Genomic DNA, 19,046 nt, shown 5'->3' with positions numbered 1-19,046 from the left:
CAGAAGGCCAACTTTGTGCGGTGCAAGTCACTCGCGGAGTGCCAAAGACATGACAACGCTTGGGAGTCTGTCATCCTCCCGCACAAAATTTTGAAATTCATTACTAAATAAGACACTATTTCCTGCATTTTGAGGGATACATTTTGTGAAGTTAAGTTTTTCCTCTGTCACATCCTCATTCTAAAGCCGAATATGAACTTTTTATAAAATTTATGAAGGTTCTTCCCAGAAAGAAACACCCCTTTGCTCATTGAAACACAGCATCGGGGTCCAGATCATAGCATCGGGGGTCCAGATCACAGCATCGGGGACCGCTATGCTGAAAAGGCCTGGCGAGAACACTGCAAGTTTCAAATAATATTGTACTAATTGTTTTGTTCTTGAGCTCATTTAGGATGTTGATACACTTAGCAATGTAACCAACTACAAATGATACAACATGGGGCACATGGTGTTGTCTCCAATCCATATAAGTCAGGAATTAGAAATAGATTGTTATAAGACTGTATTCTTTTTCTGTAAACGTGCATGTGACATTCCTGCACAAATTTTACCTATGCCATTTTCTTTCCCTTTCAGTCCATCAGATTGATCAGCAACAATGTTCTAAAAGTAGGATATAGGAGATTCTTTTTTTATACAACCAGGTAATCTCACATGCTATTATTGCTAACGTTTCGACGTCTATCAGACACCTTCTTCAGAGCTTCTGACTGGAGTACTGCTTCTCACCGCTATAAGTAGCCGATGTAGGTGGCGCTTTTGCAGTGTAAAGAAGGTGTCTGATAGACATCGAAACGTTAGCTACTCCTATATCCTATATTCTACCAACCTGATGAAATTATTTTTGAATGTTCTAATCTGTTTTCTGACTGTTTCACAACACATTACACGTTTTACATTGAACAATGCAAGGTTAGCGCCCTACTACTTTTAAGTTACCTTAGCATCCTAGGCTGGTTTTATTGTAAAATACTGCACCAAATTTATCATAAAATTTCTAATGATCATATGAAGACTCACACGACACAACATAACATACTACTATGAATCATCTTATGGATTCAAGATATGAAAGGTACCCACTGTAAGATGAATAATTTTCTGGTAACTTCTTTGAACATTAAGTTCAATCAACTCTATACTACAGCACTGACAATCTATGGGGGGGATTTACATCCAGCTAAGGCCACACCAATTTAATTTCTTGGTTAACGGATTTTTCTAGAAAAATAATGGAGCGGGAGGGCGAAAAAAAAAAAAAAAAAGCATGGAAGGAAGGAAGGAAGCTTTAGCATTTTGGCTGTTTCAAGTACAAATGAAAGCCATTTCCTACAACGTCAGGTTTACTTCTTATCTACAATCACAAAGAGGCAGCAGGACAAATTTTCAAGCCGATACTATCTTGAAAACACACATTATTACATATGTTTCTGATATCATCTTGCTGGCTTTTGCTTAATCTTCATCGTCTGCTCCCGGGAATGAAGATGCTAGCAGTTTACGACGTAACAATCATCCCTGCTATATATACAGAAAAAACAAGCTAACTCTCATGTAGGATGTAAACTGACAAAACAATTCTGAATTTTGGAAAAAAATGGGCATAGGTTCCCCGCTTTGACCCCTTACCGGAGGCCAACGGTGCCTTCAAGTTCAACAAGTAAAACAGTATTCACTTCTACTTGCAATTGGAACCTGAGGCAAGCAACCATAGGAAATTGTTGAGAAAATTGAAAAAACCCTCCAATCTACCTGAGAAACTTCAAAAATCAAAACTGAATGAAAACATTATATACATGATGCTTTGAATTTACAACAAAATAATAATACCCACTATTCCCCAGTTTGACAAAAGAATGATGCTTTTTTAAGTTTCGCTAAAACACAACCTAAACATTTACATATATGTGCTCATTTGCATACATAAGAATGTACCTTGCCCCTCTCCTCCTCATTTGCATGCATGCGTGTGCTCATTTGCATACATAAGAAAGTACCTTGCCCCCTCTACGTCTCTGACATCGGCAGATTTTGTTAGGATATTTCAAGGTTTTTAGTGGTTTTGTAACCTAATAACCAACACCACAGGTGAAACAACACCATGGATGGTATTTTTATGGATGATATTGGCAAAATTAACCGGTCATTTTTCGTCTGTTACGGAATTTTGGAGCCGAACCTTCTGTGATACAGCCACGCTTCCGGTATGTTTTCTCACCAGATTGGTCCAAATTTCTGGCTTTATTTAGTAGTTTGGGGCTAAAATCCCACACTAAAAGTGAAACTAAACCACACACTATATTTATCTTCGCCGAGTACTTGTACTCGGAGAAGATTATGTTTTCGGTTGAAAAATCTGTTGGGTGGGTCTGAATGTATGTCAGGAGTATAACTCAAGAAAGCTTCAATGAATCTTTATGATTTTTGGTAGGTGTGTAGTGGTTGTGCAAAGGAAGGTCAACTTCGAAAATGGTTTACCTTGCGTTTTTCAACAGTACTGCAGCGGACTTTGCATTTTTTTGTGTTTGTATGTAGGCAAAAAAAGTGACGGAAACGTTGATGGATCTTCATGATTTTTTGCGGGTGTGTAGATGTTGTGGAAACGGGGGTCAAGTTCAAAAATGGTTCTCCTGGTGTTTTCCGTCGGTACTGCAGCGGGCTTTGTGTGGATGTGTATTTGTATGTCGCCAGCATAACTCGAGAAGCTGTTGATGGATCCGTATGATATTTAGTGGATGGGTAGGGTTTACAAAAAGGAAGGTCAAGTTCAATAATGGGCCTTCTAGCGGGTACCTAAGGTACTGCAGCGGAGCTTCAAAATTTAGGGGCATATTTTCTGAAAGTGCTATGGTCATGATTTTTGTGTGGTAGATAGTTCATGCCACAGAAAGTAAGTTCTGTAAATTTGGGCCCCCTAGCGGCTTGTTAAGAGCTGCAGTGGGTGTTTTTGTTTTGACATTCGGACATGAATAACTTGAGAAGGGGTCGACAGATCATCGTGATGTTTGGTATGTAGGGAGCTCAGATGGTGCTTTACATAATCAATGACTGATTATGCAAATCCGGAGCTAATTTGCATCATTAGTTAGGAAAGTTTGTTAACCCACTGCATTGCATTATGGGACATGGGACAGTGTATTAAAGGTCATGTAAACAGATGGCCTTGCATAAACGTACATGTAGGTCAAATAAATAAACTATTCTCCAAGCAGAGGTGTGGGTCCTGCTGGTTTTTAACGCGTTCAGTTTAGGCATTTTTGTTCAACACGGTTGGCGACATAACGAAAAGGGGACAAAATGGAAAGCCTGACAAAAACACCTAAAAACACGTCAAAAACCAGCCAGACCGACTCCTCTGCTTGGAGAGTATACTCATTCGCCCCATCATAACTTCCAAATAGTATAGTGCATGATCAAATTTGCAGGGGGTGATAGGCATGTAAATATTACTCACTCTCCATAATAAGCCCTGATTATTTGGCGAAGATAATGTGTTCGTGGAACTCTAGTTTCATATGTAATAATGCTACAAGGAACCAGTCATTTTTCTGCTGCTTGCTGATTTTAAGCCAGAATGTTGCAGCGGCCATGTGGGCCGGTAAGACAAACGTGTTACTCTTAGCTCCTAATAAACGCTCATTTTCTGACCCGTTGGCAGTGGTTTTTATTTTTATTTCAATTTAGCAAAAAAACAAAGCGGCGAATCCGTTAACCAAGAAAATAAATTGGTGTGGCCTAAAATGTGTTAACTCGTACTTATTTGAAAATCCAAGAGATATGAATTAATGCCATAAATGTGTTATCATGTGCCTGTAATCTGTACAGTCAATACAGCAGTGGAGTGACAAGATATGATGACCACCACTATCACTATCAATTCTAATAAACAATAAATCCTGAATAATTTCTATTGTGTCACCAACATCGTACATTGAACCTTAAATGCAACCCATGTTGCGGCTAGGTCTTTATGTTAACTGGCAGGTGGATACTTTTGTTCATTACTTTAGGCCTAGGAAAATCAATCTTGTCTTTCTGAATACTGAAAAAGGGTCAGTGGATTCTCTTCTTTTTATATCTTGCCCATACTATATCATATATGTATGGGCGAAATATATTGTTTTTTGTCTTGTTTCTTTCTCCTTCTCCTTCTCCTCCTGTCAAATTTCAAAGGGATTCATCTCGGTCATCCCTGGGCCAAACGAGCTGAAATTTCGTAATGGGAGATAATTGACTATTTTCCTCATATGAGTCTGACCAAATTGTTTACCACATATGGTGACCTCAGTATTCCTATCACCTGATTCATCAATTAAGTCAACCAATGAGAGAGCACCTTTCAAATTACTCGAGAATTTATCAAACTCGAGCTGGATGGTTGAAAGAGTCAATTCAATTAGAAGCACTTGTCTGACATGTGCAGGGCAGGACAACTTCATTGCCCCCTGGCTCCCATCCTTTTGTTGTTAATGTTGTGTCGTACTGAAGTTATGTATATATATATATATATTACACCAAGAGAACACAAAGGCTTAGCAAATTTTTTGCAACATGGGAGTGCCGCCGGAACAGTCCATTCTTGAATGGGGGGATTTTTTAAAATTTGATTTTGGACTAGGGTAATTACACAAAAGTTCTTTTCTTAACAGAGATGGTTTCCCAATTGTGATTATGCATTGTCAATCAACCTTCAGCAAGATACTTGTAAGTGAAAACAAGAGTCTGTAGGACACAATCCTCCGTGAAGTAATTCTGGTGAGATACCCTCTTTAACTGCAGACATGGCAAATTTTAGACAAATCCATGAAAAGGATCTTGATTCATAGGGGCGAAGACACAGACCCAGAAAGAAACAAGTTGTCAAAGTATGAAAGTCTAGTCTTAGCAAAGAAGGCTATTGTAGCATTTGCTCATAAATTATGTACGTGAGGCCCTAATTTCCATGATTTATATCTAATAATGTTCAACTTTCCTAGTGCCGTAAGATTGAAATTCAGCCACCACAACAGAATTATAGTCTAGTCTTGTCTTATCACACTCACTCACTCACTCACTCACTCACTCACTATCCGGTTTAATGACTTCTGTTCCCCATCATCTGGGGGTTGGACATGCGTGTACATGGCTGGGGGAGCTTGATAGCTGCTCGCCAGGTGCCTCTTATGCAAATTAGTTCTTCATTTGCATAAGTGATTATCTATTTGCATCTATTGATATTGCTTTCTATCTCAAATACAGGCAGTTACAAACAGCGTAGGAAGCTGCAGCCTTACATCTGCTTGGAGTCCTAAATTGAAACCATGCATCAGACACCACATGATGCAGCTATTCAAAGGATGACATACCACCGAATATCTGCTTAGCACAAAACCTCCCTGGACACAGTCACAAAACGTTATGGCCTGTCCCTCATGCCCGTCAAGATAGGGGTGCTTTTAAAATTACATTAACGATAAAAGCAGTTACGGTGTTAAAAAAGACAGCGTGCATCATCACGCCCAACTTATCAGATGATATGCCAAGTTACATACCAATGCTGCTATGAGATCGTGAGTTGTAGCTGCGAACGTACGCGCAAGATAACTCTATTCCTAATAATCCTTAAGGAGGTTGTTGTTGTTCTTTATTTTGTTAACCCAGGAATACATATCGCCTACAGGCGGCGTTTTTCAAAGATTCCTGGGGGGTTTAACCCCATACATAGTAATACATAGTAACAATAAAACTGTCAAATAATAACAAATAATACAGAAATAAAGATTGACTTTTCCCCAAACAACATAAATCCTTATCAATTAACTAACAGTAACGTAAAAGACTAGAAATATTGACTCAAGACATAATGATGGCGAATCAAAACAAAGAACTTAAATGTAAATCAACATGATGTGGAATTTGCATATCAAAGTGAATAAGAAAACTCATGTCAAGAATGTGAATTACTCTAATCTTCAAATCATATTATCAAATGAAAACAAGAAGAAATCATAATGATTCATTGAGAAGTAAAAGAAACTTAAGTCATATGTTCTTCTCTGTATATTCGTTTGAAGAGTTGGAGTGTTCTTACTGATTTGAGCCTGCTGGATAAAGAGTTCCAGAGCACAGCACCAGAGGTGACCCTTCTTCCCGGAGTAAATGGTGTTAGGGCAGTGCCCCCGTCCCCAAAATTCAAGCGCCACTCCCTCGTTAGGGGTGGATACCGGTTCGGCTCAATCGGGTTCGAGTTCAGGTTCAGGTCCAGAGGTTTAGGTTCAGGTCCGGACCTGAACCTAAACCTGATCCTGTCTAGTTGATACATTAGCGTAATATCAAACCAATAGAATCTATGTAGTTGAATATTGCACTTATTTTCAATGCTCTTTTTGTCAGTGACTAACAAGCAGACTTAGAACACTTTTTACTGTGCTCCTAACTCAAAAAAGTTAGGAGCACCAGCAAAAATTAAGGAGCACCACTACAAAAAGTTGGAAGAACAAGCAAAAGTCTTGGCCATACCAAGTAATACTCCTATTAATCAATGTTAACAACTGGGAATAAAGTATTTGAATAGATCATAAAAGATAAAAGCCTACATTGATGGTGCAGAACAATTGGCAATTCAATTCATTCAATAGCTTCCTACATACTAAATGATACTAGTATGAGGGACTTTTAGAAAAAATTGGGCATAGGTTCTCCGGCTGGCTCCTATCCGGGGGGCCACGGTGCCTCAAGTTCGACAAGTGAAAAAATACACAATGGTATTTTCAACTTGGAACAAGGCAAGCAACGATTCACATGACCATTTGCGATGACATTAAAAATGACATAAGCTTAAGTGATATATTCGGATTTTCGAAAAAATTGGGCATAGGTTACCCAGCTGGCCCCTATCCGGGGGCCACGGTGCCTCAAGTTCAACAAGTTGAAAAATACACAATGGTATTTTTTACTTGGAACAAGGCAAGTAATGATTCACATAACCTTGAATGATAAAAACTTGTCTATTGGTTTCATGACCAAGACAAATAACGTCACATTCCATAATTTGAAACTTCACTGCTGACATCAAGTTCAATGTTTTTACAGGCATTTTTTTCACCCCAACCTCTGTCTTCAAATAATCCAAAATACTTTAATATCCTTGAAATTCTTGCTCAATAGTATCAAAAATTATCTGTTTGTGCTGGCCCAGTCAAAAATCTTCGGTTCCTTTGAAACGCGCAGTTCAAATTTCGCGCGTCAAGCTGCCATCCAATGACAGGCCGACCGCATGGAGACAGCTTTGCTATGCATTATAGACCGCAGCAGAATGAAACTAGCACCATAAGGACGGGCAGATCATGAGCTTTGAAATGATACCGGTACCACAAAGAAAATTTAACATTTTGGGGGATAAAACTTCACTTGAATTGATTTATCGATGTTTGTTCGTAAAAATTATCGCTTGAACAGGTGTAAAAATGAGCGCAGGAAACAGGCTTTTCGTTATGCTGCGGTCTAAAAACATCATGCCCGTCCAGACCCGGAGCGCATGGCTAGCACTCAGGATCGTCGGCAAATTTCTGGCGTTTGAGGCATTTTACAAATCAAACAAATACACCACAAAAGAGAGAAATTTATATCCTTTATTTCTATGGGTAACTTTGCCACTAGGAACAGATAGTTTTTGTACCGCGGGTGTGGGAACATGATAGAAAATTCACCGACGATATTCGCGGTAGCGTTGGAATATCTAAATATTTTCGGCTTACCGCTTAGTTCTGCAGCCATTATCCTGGCGCAGGTCTTAATTTTTGATTGTCACACCGTGCGACCGTGATTTTAAATCTAGTCGCATTCTCTTAAAACTAAAAGCAATTTTTCCCCTTCTGTGGCCAGAGAACTGAGGAGGTGTCTAAATTTTCTAATATTTCTACTTTATTCCGACTTTAAACCAGTTCACGACTTTCGGTTTTTTTGACCCGGTTCTTGCATGTTTTTCCGGTCCAAACCGGTCCCGCCGAACCGGTATCCACCTCTATCCCTCGTTGTTCAAATTTAGGGTCTTTTCTTTGTATTTTTGCAGAAAAACTAGGGAAAAATTTGGAATTCGCAGCAGTTTGGCCGAGCGTTACTTTTTCCGTTCCCAGCCGCTACACACATAATTTGCCGAGAAATCGGGAAAAAATTTTCAAGGTACACACCACAATCTTTGGCTTTGCATTGCACTATGGGTGTCACCATGTGTGGGGACGCCGTATACCATTAGAGTCACACTCTTTTGTTTCTTGCTATTGTTTGGAAACAATCAATGTTTGACATACAATGAAATACGTTGATCTCATTAAAAACTCGTTTTTCAAGACTCAATCGAAGAAAATCAGCGAAAATATGTACAGAAAAAGACTCCGCCCACGCATTTGAGCCCCTACGCTGTGATTTGCCGCGATTTGTGTCATTTGTGGTCGTATTCGGGCAGAAAATCTATTCCTTTATTTTTTTCTGTGAAAATTCTGCTTATGTAGCGTAGATAAATCATAACTTTCGCTGTGATTTCACATCAAATCAGCACGGCTACCTCCGAATGGGCGGCTGGGCGCCATGTTTTTGCTAATTAATATTCAAGCAGCGTTTGAAATACCCGTCTGCAATCTGCAAATTGCATAAAGATTTTCAAGATTGCAGAAGAAAAATTAAACAATCTGCAATTTTGCAGAAGAAAAAAATCAGACTCGGGATTCAATGGCTCTCAATTCAGGAGATTATATAGACTTACTAGTACTAAAGCAAACTAGCTGTGCTGTAAATAAACTGAAGCCCACAGCGCCGCGCGAGGATGGCGGCGTTTCGGTGCGTTCCGACTGCCTGGTGCTACTTGAGGTCATTTTTTTCGAGGGGTTTCGACACTTTCCGTGATAACTTCGGGGACGAATCATGTGAGAAAATGTCAAATTCGTGCATTTCCGTCAACCCTCGCTAATCTCCGCTGTCACGATCTTGGGGTCGGCAAAAGTCGGGAAACAATTCCCGGATGTTTCTAGGGTAAAGTATGTCACAAGCATGTGATTTCTGCAGAGCCCGAACTCGGGGCATGGGCGCGATGACAGAAGGAACGAAACGGTGGCCACTACATTAGCCTGTGGTCCTTGAAGCCCAGATGGCAGCGATGAAGTTGAGAACTACTCGGATAGATATTGAGCACCACCTTGTGTGGAAAAGGCGGAAAATTTTCTCCTGTGCCGAGACAGTGGGGAGGGGGGCACCCACGTGAAAAACTAACATCGCCGGGCCGTCTCTGGAGTCTCCTCGAATGTCCAAAGTCGGGACTCCGATGTTTGAAACCGATAGCAATGTTTCAGATTGATACAAAAAACTACACAGAGGCCAAGGTTTGCGTAAAGGCGTTTTATTTTTAATTCTACATTTTTCTCTCGGTTTTTGTCATGTTTTCTGTGGGCCGTGGCTGTGTCACAGGTCGTGCGATCTTTATTTTATCAATCATAATACGCATCAGAACACGTATTTCTCTTATAATTCCCTTGTCCCCCTTATCAGGCAGGCTGTTGAATTTGTTTTTAATTTTGATACACATACTGAAATGATCAAACTAATACAGTCAAACCTGTATTAGCGGCCACCTTTGCATAGCGGCCACCTGCCCATAGTGGTCACTTTTTGTCGGTCCCTTGGATTTTTCCCATTGACGTAAGCATTAAGAATTCGTCTATAGCGGTCACTGTCCAACGCGGTCGCGGCCACACGGTTTTCGGTCCCGCGGGTCTGGAAACACTGCCGATAACGGTCGCGGCTCATGGTCGCCGCAAGATTTCTTCCAAATTTCGGCAGAAAAATATTGTCATTATATTTTTTTTATAGCAGTATTACCCATGAAAATGTTGCCTATGGTTTTATTTTGCCCCTGGTGAGGGTTTTGAATTTCCAAAACCGCTAAGACGCCAGAAATTTGCAGACAAAGAGAGTCTCTTGCGCGTGGTACATGTTGCCGACGCTTTGTTTACTTGGGTTACTTCACTAGTAGTAGCATGGGCGAGCAGTTTATTATAAATTATACGGACGCCTTTTATCCTCTACAAAAAGGTTTTAAAGTCATCAATTCTTTGTTTGTGTGTTCTTTTCATTCAAATAACTTCTTTGACGAAATAAGTTTACATATTGTACTATTTAATATAGAGTAAAATCATACCCCACACCTACATTACAGTAGACTATCCCAATGACCCTATGACCTCAAGCGCCATTTTGTTTTTCCCACGCCGTCAAGGAATCCAACCCAAACAGGCTGATTTTACCGTGATATTCCGCAATTTTTTGCCGATAAATAATGTCACCGCGCAATTGAAAATGACACGGTTGTCTTCGGCAACATTTTAAGTCGCATGTGCTCCGGTTTGGGGGCGGATCGATGGATCAACTTGGACTTAAATAATATACTTGTGGAAAAATCGAGACCGACCGAAAGCAGTCATCTTCAAGATCTTGAGCCGATCGTCGTCTTGTGGAAGTGGTCGGTAGACCAAGTTTGACTGTACACTGTACATGTATAGTATGTGAATAAATGTTTCTCAGTGTGGCACTTATTGCTCGTGGTCAAAATCAACCGTTTCTATAGAGCGGCCACCTTTCCATAGCGGTCGATTTTGGCCAGTCCCTTGAGTGACCGCTATAGGCAGGTTTGACTGTATTTGATTTGATTGATATTGAATAAATATACTTTTGCTGTTGCAATTTTCGCTATTAATTTGAATATTTTTCACACACATGCATGTTATTCATCTTAAAAACTTTGCTAGTGATAATCAAAGAGTGAGAGAATAAAGAATTACAGCAATGTTGCAAAGCTCTAGATATAATGTAAGTAAGTAGGCATTATTAAGTTGAGAAGGTTGTAGTATGGAGGCATGTGTATTTGCAGAAAATATTTTAAAATTGCAGAAAAAAATTTTGACATTCTGCAATATTGCAGAACACTGAAAAAAAGTATTTCTACCACTGTTCAAGTGTCACCGCTTGTTTTAAGCGCTAATTGGTTTACATCAGATAACCTGTGCTCTGATTGGCTGATGTCATCTACATGGCGGGAATCTCAGGCATACCTGTTTTCAAATAGCAGTTTGTGACAATTAAAATAGTTTTGAAGTGACCTTCCTAACAATACTGATTTTGAAAAATCAACCAAGTCTTTTCTGATGGCAACATTCAGTTAATTATCCAGGTATACCCTTCCCAACCAGGTGAAATCGGACGATTTCTGGCAGGAAATTGTGGTGTGATGTTTACTAATAAATGTAGTAAATGAGTTATATTCACATGCTTGCGACAGCAAAACCTATTGTGTTTTTTTATAGTTTGTATTGATAATGCACTACAGATTCATTATATTGCTGTATGCATAGTCAATAGATTTTTTCGTACCTAATTGGGCTTGACTTCCTGTCTCTTTATTTTATAAGATTTAAAGCTCAAGTTGCAGGAGAAGACTTCAAATTGCAATTGATACAGGCAAAATGCAACAGCTTCTCTGGAACAGGGGGATCCCCCCTCTCCGGACCACTCACCCCTACTTGCCGCGCTGCGCGTGGCCTCGGGCACTGGGCTCCAAAAACATTAGCACCACTCCCCTCAAAATTTCTGGGGAGAGCCCTGTTCTGTGTGCATACTTTGCGTGTGTACTCTGAGTGTACATGTGAGGGTTTTGTGATGAATGTATTTGTGTGTGTGAACTTGTGTGCTATGAATGTGTGTGTGCATGCGTGCGTGTGCATACTTGTGGATGTGTGTGAGTTTGTGTGTGATGAATAAATGTGTGTGTGTGCGTGAGGTACTATGTACGTGTATGTGCGTGATGGATGTATGTGTGCATGTGTGTGTATGTATGTGGTGAATGTATGCGTATGTGTGTGTGTGAATGTGTGTTCGTGTGTGGTGAATGTGTGTGTTTGTGTGTGTGTGTATATTTGTGTGTTCGTGGTGAATGTGTATCTATGTGGTGATTTTTGTGTTTGTATGTGGTGAATGTTTGTGTGTGTGGTGAATGTGTGTGCAAGTGTGTTTGTGTGTGGTGGATGTGTGTGTTTGTGTGTGGCAAATGTGTGAATATGTATGTGTGTGTGTACAAAGGAAAGGAAAGGAAAGTGATCTCGACCCAGTTTAGCTCAAATGAACTCAATGAACAGATGAGCTAATCTTCCACTGGTCGTGACAGAGATGTGTGAGTATGTGTGTATGTTTCACATGGATTTTCCAAAAGAAAGCCTTAAAGGAACAGTGGCGCTGCACCATTCTGGTATCATCCCAGCACCATTCTGTTGATTTCAAGGTTAGGGTATTCCTTCTCATATTTCCCTGGTAATTTTGTTGGTAATTTGCCATTTTTCAGCCGAGCGGCATGGATTTTCCCTTCATTATGGTTACCTTTATCTGTGACGCTACAAAGGAAGCATTCTTATTGGTGGAATATCAGATGATCCACTTGTATTTTAAAATACAAACTTTGTCTTAAAAACAACATTTAGGTGCTAGTTTGCATGCAAAAGAATGATTTGTTCCCAGAAGATACTTAACACTTGAAAATAACTATAAAAACAAGCATAAATTTGTTTCCCTTGTGACATTGGTTTGGAGGGAAAATGGTTTTAAGGCATACTGTATATGAAAAAAAAACCTACCTGCTTATCATCCATTTTTCCTCTAGACAGAAGTTAAAAATTGACACAACTAACAATGCAGAAATAAACTAAATAATACATTTATTGTGCTTGTTATGTACAAGATCTTAAGCATTTCTCCTACCTCACGAGTGTGTTATTGCAGAAAACATGTAAGGTTGAAGTTGCAGGGAATGGCTTCCATTTGTGAATGGAAAAGGCATAATGCAACATGTTCCCCCCTCAGACCTACATGTACCCCCACATCACACTTCTTCATCCTGATCGAAACATCTGGGGAGATATCTGACTGTGTTTGTGTGAGGACACACATGTCGTCTGTCTGTGTGTGCATGCACACAAGTATCTGTGAGTTTGTGAGTGTAAATGTGTGTGGTGAATGAGTGTGAGTGAATGTGACATGTGACAGACATTACTGTCTGCAGATGAGAGCCACCTCATTTCCTCTCTAAATGTCTTAGGTTCTGCGGTACCTCACACTAATAAAAAGCTATAAAAATAATGCACAAAGTTACTGAATGTTGGTCATGTAATATCATGAAATGTAACTAGTAACTACTATAACGTTAAGTAAGATGTTTTAGTTTGTGCTTAAATCTTTACATACCGTGTTAAAGACCAGTTCCATGTACAGGTGGTGGTTACTTGGATTATGTTCAAACCGAACCTGCTCCGTTCACTGTTCTTAAGGTGGGCTACAAGAGCTGCCATCTTGTTTTACAATTACTATTTCCGTGTACATGAACAGCATGACACTTACCGGGGGATAGGAAAACTCGGGCTGAGTGGCCACATCTTGGATGTAGTCCACCCGAGCCTGTAAAGTGTGATCAGCCAGAGGTACGGGAGGCGTTAATGTGCTCATGGCGCCGGTGATTGTCTGAGGAAAACAGAGAAACCGTCCGTCAAACTTGTCCTGCTGCAGAAAGGACTACCGGACAAAACATGGCCGACAAGAATGATCAATATACACAAAATGGAACTCCACATTCGGGTCGTGAAAAGACCAGATTTCAGAGAAATACCTACTATTATGGCATCTCGAATATTCTTTTTGATGTCTGCGATTTTCTGACACCTCTCCCTGTCGGACAAAAAGAAAAAATGAGACGTTAAACATCTTAACAATTGGCGATCTATGATCGTGGGGGGTAAGTTCACTTCAAAACACATACGACCACCATAACAAGCAAACCCCTACCGGGGGCCCCAAGCCGGGTAAAAACAGCCGGACTTACTGTTCATCGAAGCTGTTTTGGTGCAGAATTTTCATCTGCTTGACGATGGTACTCTTTCCTGACTCACCAGCACCTTGAAGGGAAAAAGCAAATCAACACATAGTTAAAACTGGGCCAAATAAACGGCGAAGTAACAAGCCCAACGTGAAGAAGCAACCTGCACAGCACCGAGCGAGCCCGGACCGACGTGCCTTACCGAGCAGCAGCAGGCGGTGTGTTGCTCTGTACACTTGTTTGTCCTTCTTTAGCTGCTCTTCTATCCTCCGGTTGGCTCTTTTCTGCTTTTTCTCCAGATCCTTTGTTTCCTCGCTCTTCCTTTGGCCCCAACACCCCATCATGGGCATGGTTTCCACCGTCTGCGCGGGGCTGCAGACCAAAACCCTTCAGCCCAGGTCCAGCCAGCTCTCGGGAAGGTTTCGCTGCACGGGCCACCAACAACCAGCCTGCCAGCGCTCAAACGGTTCCGTACACAGGTAGAACGGGTCCTCCCGTGTCTGTGGTACCCTATCCTAGCTGAAAATGTGGTGTGTACGTGGTTTTGTCGGCGATGTCCCGGGCAGGTTGAGCTGAGCCCATGGACGGGAATGCTGTAACCACACGTCAACTTTGACAGCGCTGGGTGGGGCCCCTCGCGCCAAGCACCCTGGGATACCGCACCGCAGCCACACGCAAAGGTGCTCAGCTCAGGATAGTCAAGAAAGAAGCAGACAAAATCCAAGGAGGTTAATTTTAACCTCCTTGCAAAATCAGACGCAATCTGGATGGACAATTGTATCCTTGTGTTGTTTTTACCTGTTGCATATTTCCAATAAATATTTCTTAAATTAGTAATGAAAAAGAAATGCGCAAAGGCGTCTATCTCGAGCAATGACCACATAGATTATCTGTACTTTATTTACAATGTTCCCAACCTGGTGTTTTTATTCAACTTCACTGCAGCGCATCAGGTGTTTTATATAAATTTAGTTCAATGACAAACTGCCTGGTGAAAATAACACGTGACAGACATACATCTCGTCTGGGTGTAATGCGAGTTTTATGACCGTTTTATACTCGAGAGCTAGAAAACCTAAACACAAGTCAATTCAAGCTTTTCCATTGATGACAAAATGGTTACTGGATCACGCTTTTGTACAGTGAGCGCCTATGACTGATTTCGTGGTGGGTCGACCCCCAACTCAGTGTGTTGGCAGGGGGGATTCCGGCACTTTCTTCATGACTCAATCGCACCCTCAGCTCTGGCGTGTCACCTCTTAATGTTATGGTATCATAACAAATATGGTATCATTGGAAGGGTAACTTGAAAAGGCTGTCCGATAATACTTAATTCACTGTTCATGTGGTTCGTCCGTCAATCTGATGAGGACCGCTGTGCGTCATCCATCATTCATAAAATAATAATGGAGATATGAATGATTGATTAAATTTAAGTTTCCGAACTTTTTGCGCTGAGAGTAGATGGTAGAGTAACAGGTGTACATTCCACACTACCACAGTAAAGCCCCTATCTCTGCGGACCGCGACCTGTTGGCGACTGATTGGAGACTGACATTCGCCAACTTCGTCAACATTCGCTCGTTGTCAATGTACGCCAATTTGTCACCTGAAATGGCGCTTGTTTTTAGTCTCCGATATTGTCCCCCCCCCCCATTAGTCGCCAAAAGGTCCATTAGTCGTCAAGATCCGCCGCAGTTTATTCTGTAAAAAGTAATATATATATCTGTTTCAAGGTTTGTTCTAATAAATCTACGAACATATATCATTACACACCCATGGTACAAAACACATAATAGAGTGAAATATGGTTCGTGTCAGTTCGTTTTGGTTTTGGTTCATTTCTGTCACTGTAAAAGTCTTTTAATGTTATGCTCATATTTGCCTTCGCCGTAGGCAGAAGGGTATATTTTTGGTCGAGATTTGTGGAGTGATGGTGTTGGCGCCATGCATGGACGGATGTTGGTGATTTTTGGTAGGCAGGTTTCTGTTGGGGAGAAGAAGGTCAAGTTCGAAGATGTGTCTTCTTGAGGGTTCCTTTGGTGCTGTAATGGACCTTTTGTGTTTGTCGGTTTGTTTGTTGGTGGCATAACTCGACTGAAATTAAATGGATCGTGATGAACTTTAGTAGGTTGTTGGGGGTCGGGAAAACGAAGGTCAAGATGGATTTTCTGGGGGGTTCCTATGGTACTACAGTGCGCATTTGTTATCTAAATTTTGGAGGAGGATAACTCAAAGCAGGGTTTGGGGCAAGTAGAAACGATTAGTGATGATTAACATAATTCTATGCAAATCAGGCCCTTCTTTACATGATTAATGAGGAAAAGTTGAAATTCCCTTTCAATTTGCTATTTTTGGGATGACGACCTATATACGAGGACACCAATATGTGTATACGAGGACACTGCCCACATGTTTGGGTTAACGTTACCATGTGGACAGTGCTATTCACAATGGCGCTTCAAGACATATGAAATGAGAACTGTGACGTAGAGGATTATCGGACATAATTTTCTTAATTGGTTCCAAAGTTGTAAATAACGGTAATTTGATACTTGCATTCGGAAGTTAACTGAAGGTGAACATCATCATAGATTACTTCTGCAATCCATAACACACCTTTCAAACACATCTTTCATACAAGTTAACACCATTCGGCGAAGGTATGGGATCGCCGAACTCTAGTTCATGATATGTTACTCTTACTCATATTGCGCAAAGTAAACATCCTTTTATCACTGCAAATCTGTTTTGTGCCTTTTAGTCATTTTACACTGGTTTTTACTTCAGTGGCAACACTGAGATTTCCAATACTCTGCTCAGCGGGGCTTCATCACCTTCGCCGAGAAGGTTATGCAGAGGGTAGCGTTTGTGTGTATTTATGTGTGTATGTGTATAGAAGACCAGCATAACTCGAGAATGCCTGGATGGATTGTCTAGGTATTTGGTTTGTTGGTAGGTTTTGATCAGACCTGAAAACGATTAGATTTTGGGTCCCCTAGCGGCTTCTTACGGTACGGCAGCGGAACTTCCTGTTTTGATATCTCGTGCTCTGGACATGCTATGGAACTGATTTTTGAGTGGTAGATAGCTCTTTGGACAGAGTAAGTGGTATGGGGTTGGGCCCCCTAGCGGCTGGAACTGCAGGAGCAGGTTTTTCTTCAGACTTTGAAAGAGAATAACTCAAGAAGGGCTTGATGGATGGTAAAAACTTATGGTAAGTAGATAGCTTGAGTGATGATGTACATGATTAGATACTTCTTATGCAAATCGGTATCTAATTTGCATAATTAATGAGGAAAGTTTATACATCCGCCAAATTCCATGATAGGACTCTGAAGCATGTGACATATGTAACTGAGGAAGAGAGAAATATTAATTGATATGAACTATGCAAATGAAGACCTCATTTGCATAATTAATGAGGAAATTCTATAACTCAAGATGACCTTGATGGATGGTCATGATTTTTGGTATGTAGATAGCTTGTGTGATGCTTAGTATAATTGGACGATAATTATGCATATCAGATTCTAATTTGCATAATTGATGAGACAACTTTTAAAATCCGTTTTGTTCCATGATATGACTATTCCAATTGTAACTAAGGAAGAGAGGAATTTTGATAGATAAAAAATGTGCAAATGTGGGCCTAATTTGCATACGTAATGAGAAACTACTATAATTCCATACTGGTAAATGACGGCAATTTCATACATTTAATACTTTTTGGGGGGCATCGGGAAGTTATGTTAATGTGAACATCGTTGAATCAAATTATGCTCACAAGGGCCTCATTTGCATAATTGATCATAAATATTAGCATAACCTTCTTTGTTAAGCTCATAATTTCTTAAGCTCATACTTTGGACATGTTATATTTTAAGACAATCAACTGGTATGATTTATAATTGATGAGAAACACTCCTAATACGTCAGTCATAAAGGTTAAAATCATTTGGCGAAGGTATGAGGTCTTGGAACTCTAGTTAGTATCTGTTTTCCGATGATTTTTGTCTTTTTTTAAATCTACGGCATAAACTTGCATACTTGTGAAATTTGTCGTAGGTGGTCGCAAATGTTTTTATAACCGGACAAAAGTTGATGCGCACGCGGATATTATCCATAAAATCAAGTCAGTCAGTGGCCTACTGACTATTATTATGCACATGAAAGCAGGAAGGAAAGCAATACCATATCGAGGGGGTAGATAGACGATTGAGGGAACTTGAGAGTTGACATCTTTAATAGTAGAGGGGAGTTCCTCCACAGAAGGCTGCGGCAGTACTTTTGTGCAGCTCAAGATGGAAGCCCTACCTCATCATCCACTATCAGTACACGATACACACAGACAAGGGACACGCGCAGACGCAGTCATGGAATGGTTTAAAAAAGACTCACTGACATTGAAGGAGAACAACTAGAGCCTTTCCACTGTAATGCTAGTCCATTGGAAGACCCTCGCTGGACTGCGCCTAATTGCGCCAACTCATTGCAGCACATTTGCGAATTTTCGCCAATTTTCTCCTTGCGTAAAATACGTGACCCCTAAAAACAAAATGGCTGCGCCCAGAATGTCACATTCTCAGTTTCGGCTCCAAATCTGACAAGATAACTTGGAAATCACTGTGTTGACACTTACTTGCAAAACAATGTACAATTATCAAAAGTGATCAAAATGAGATTTGCAGTGATTGTGGTGCTTAGCACCATGTCGCGCTCATTTGCGCCATTTGGGCAATTTTTATTTGTATTAAAAAGATGCAATTTCAGGCGATAAATTAGCGCCGAATGTCTGTAGCAATTTGGCATGATTAGGCGCAGCCCAGTGAGATACCCGCTTTAGGTTAAGCCGACCGCCCGTGTTGCCTGCTGGTATGTCATGCCACACCATGGGTACAGAGAGACTTTGAAACATCTATTGGTCCCCAGTACTGGTGTTCCACCTGCCATTTTGCACTAAATCTGTACGTGATACCCAAATTAGGTATAACGTTACCACTAGAAATGGAATATGCAGATGATGTGGAGTTGCTGGAGAAAGGGCCAGCAAGGCTCCTCCCTGTTGCTGCCAGAAACCTAGAGGAAACAAATCTATTCACGAACGAAGCAAAAATAGAATGTCCACGTGTTCCTGACTGCCTGAGTGACTAGAGAAGAC

The 19,046-nt window shown here is 40.7% G+C and overlaps 1 protein-coding gene across 1 annotated transcript in view; it reads right to left on the bottom strand.

Annotated features, from left to right (window-relative positions):
• Positions 1-14,530, bottom strand: part of LOC136438192 (guanine nucleotide-binding protein G(s) subunit alpha-like) — a 34,143-nt gene extending 19,613 nt beyond the window's left edge. The window contains exons 1-4 of the mRNA XM_066432939.1: positions 14,088-14,530; positions 13,892-13,964; positions 13,683-13,737; positions 13,414-13,533 (exon numbers count right to left, since the gene is read on the bottom strand). Of these exons, the coding sequence (XP_066289036.1) occupies positions 13,414-13,533; positions 13,683-13,737; positions 13,892-13,964; positions 14,088-14,235 (396 nt within the window). The 5' untranslated portion in view covers positions 14,236-14,530. The remainder of the gene's footprint in view (positions 1-13,413; positions 13,534-13,682; positions 13,738-13,891; positions 13,965-14,087) is intronic.
• Positions 14,531-19,046: the final 4,516 nt, after the last annotated feature.

The sequence above is a fragment of the Branchiostoma lanceolatum genome, chromosome 7 (genome assembly GCF_035083965.1).
Source record: "Branchiostoma lanceolatum isolate klBraLanc5 chromosome 7, klBraLanc5.hap2, whole genome shotgun sequence".
Classification (NCBI taxonomy): domain Eukaryota; kingdom Metazoa; phylum Chordata; class Leptocardii; order Amphioxiformes; family Branchiostomatidae; genus Branchiostoma; species Branchiostoma lanceolatum.
The sequence above is the reverse complement of the archived record's forward strand: the minus strand, read 5'-3'. Positions and strand labels throughout refer to the sequence as shown.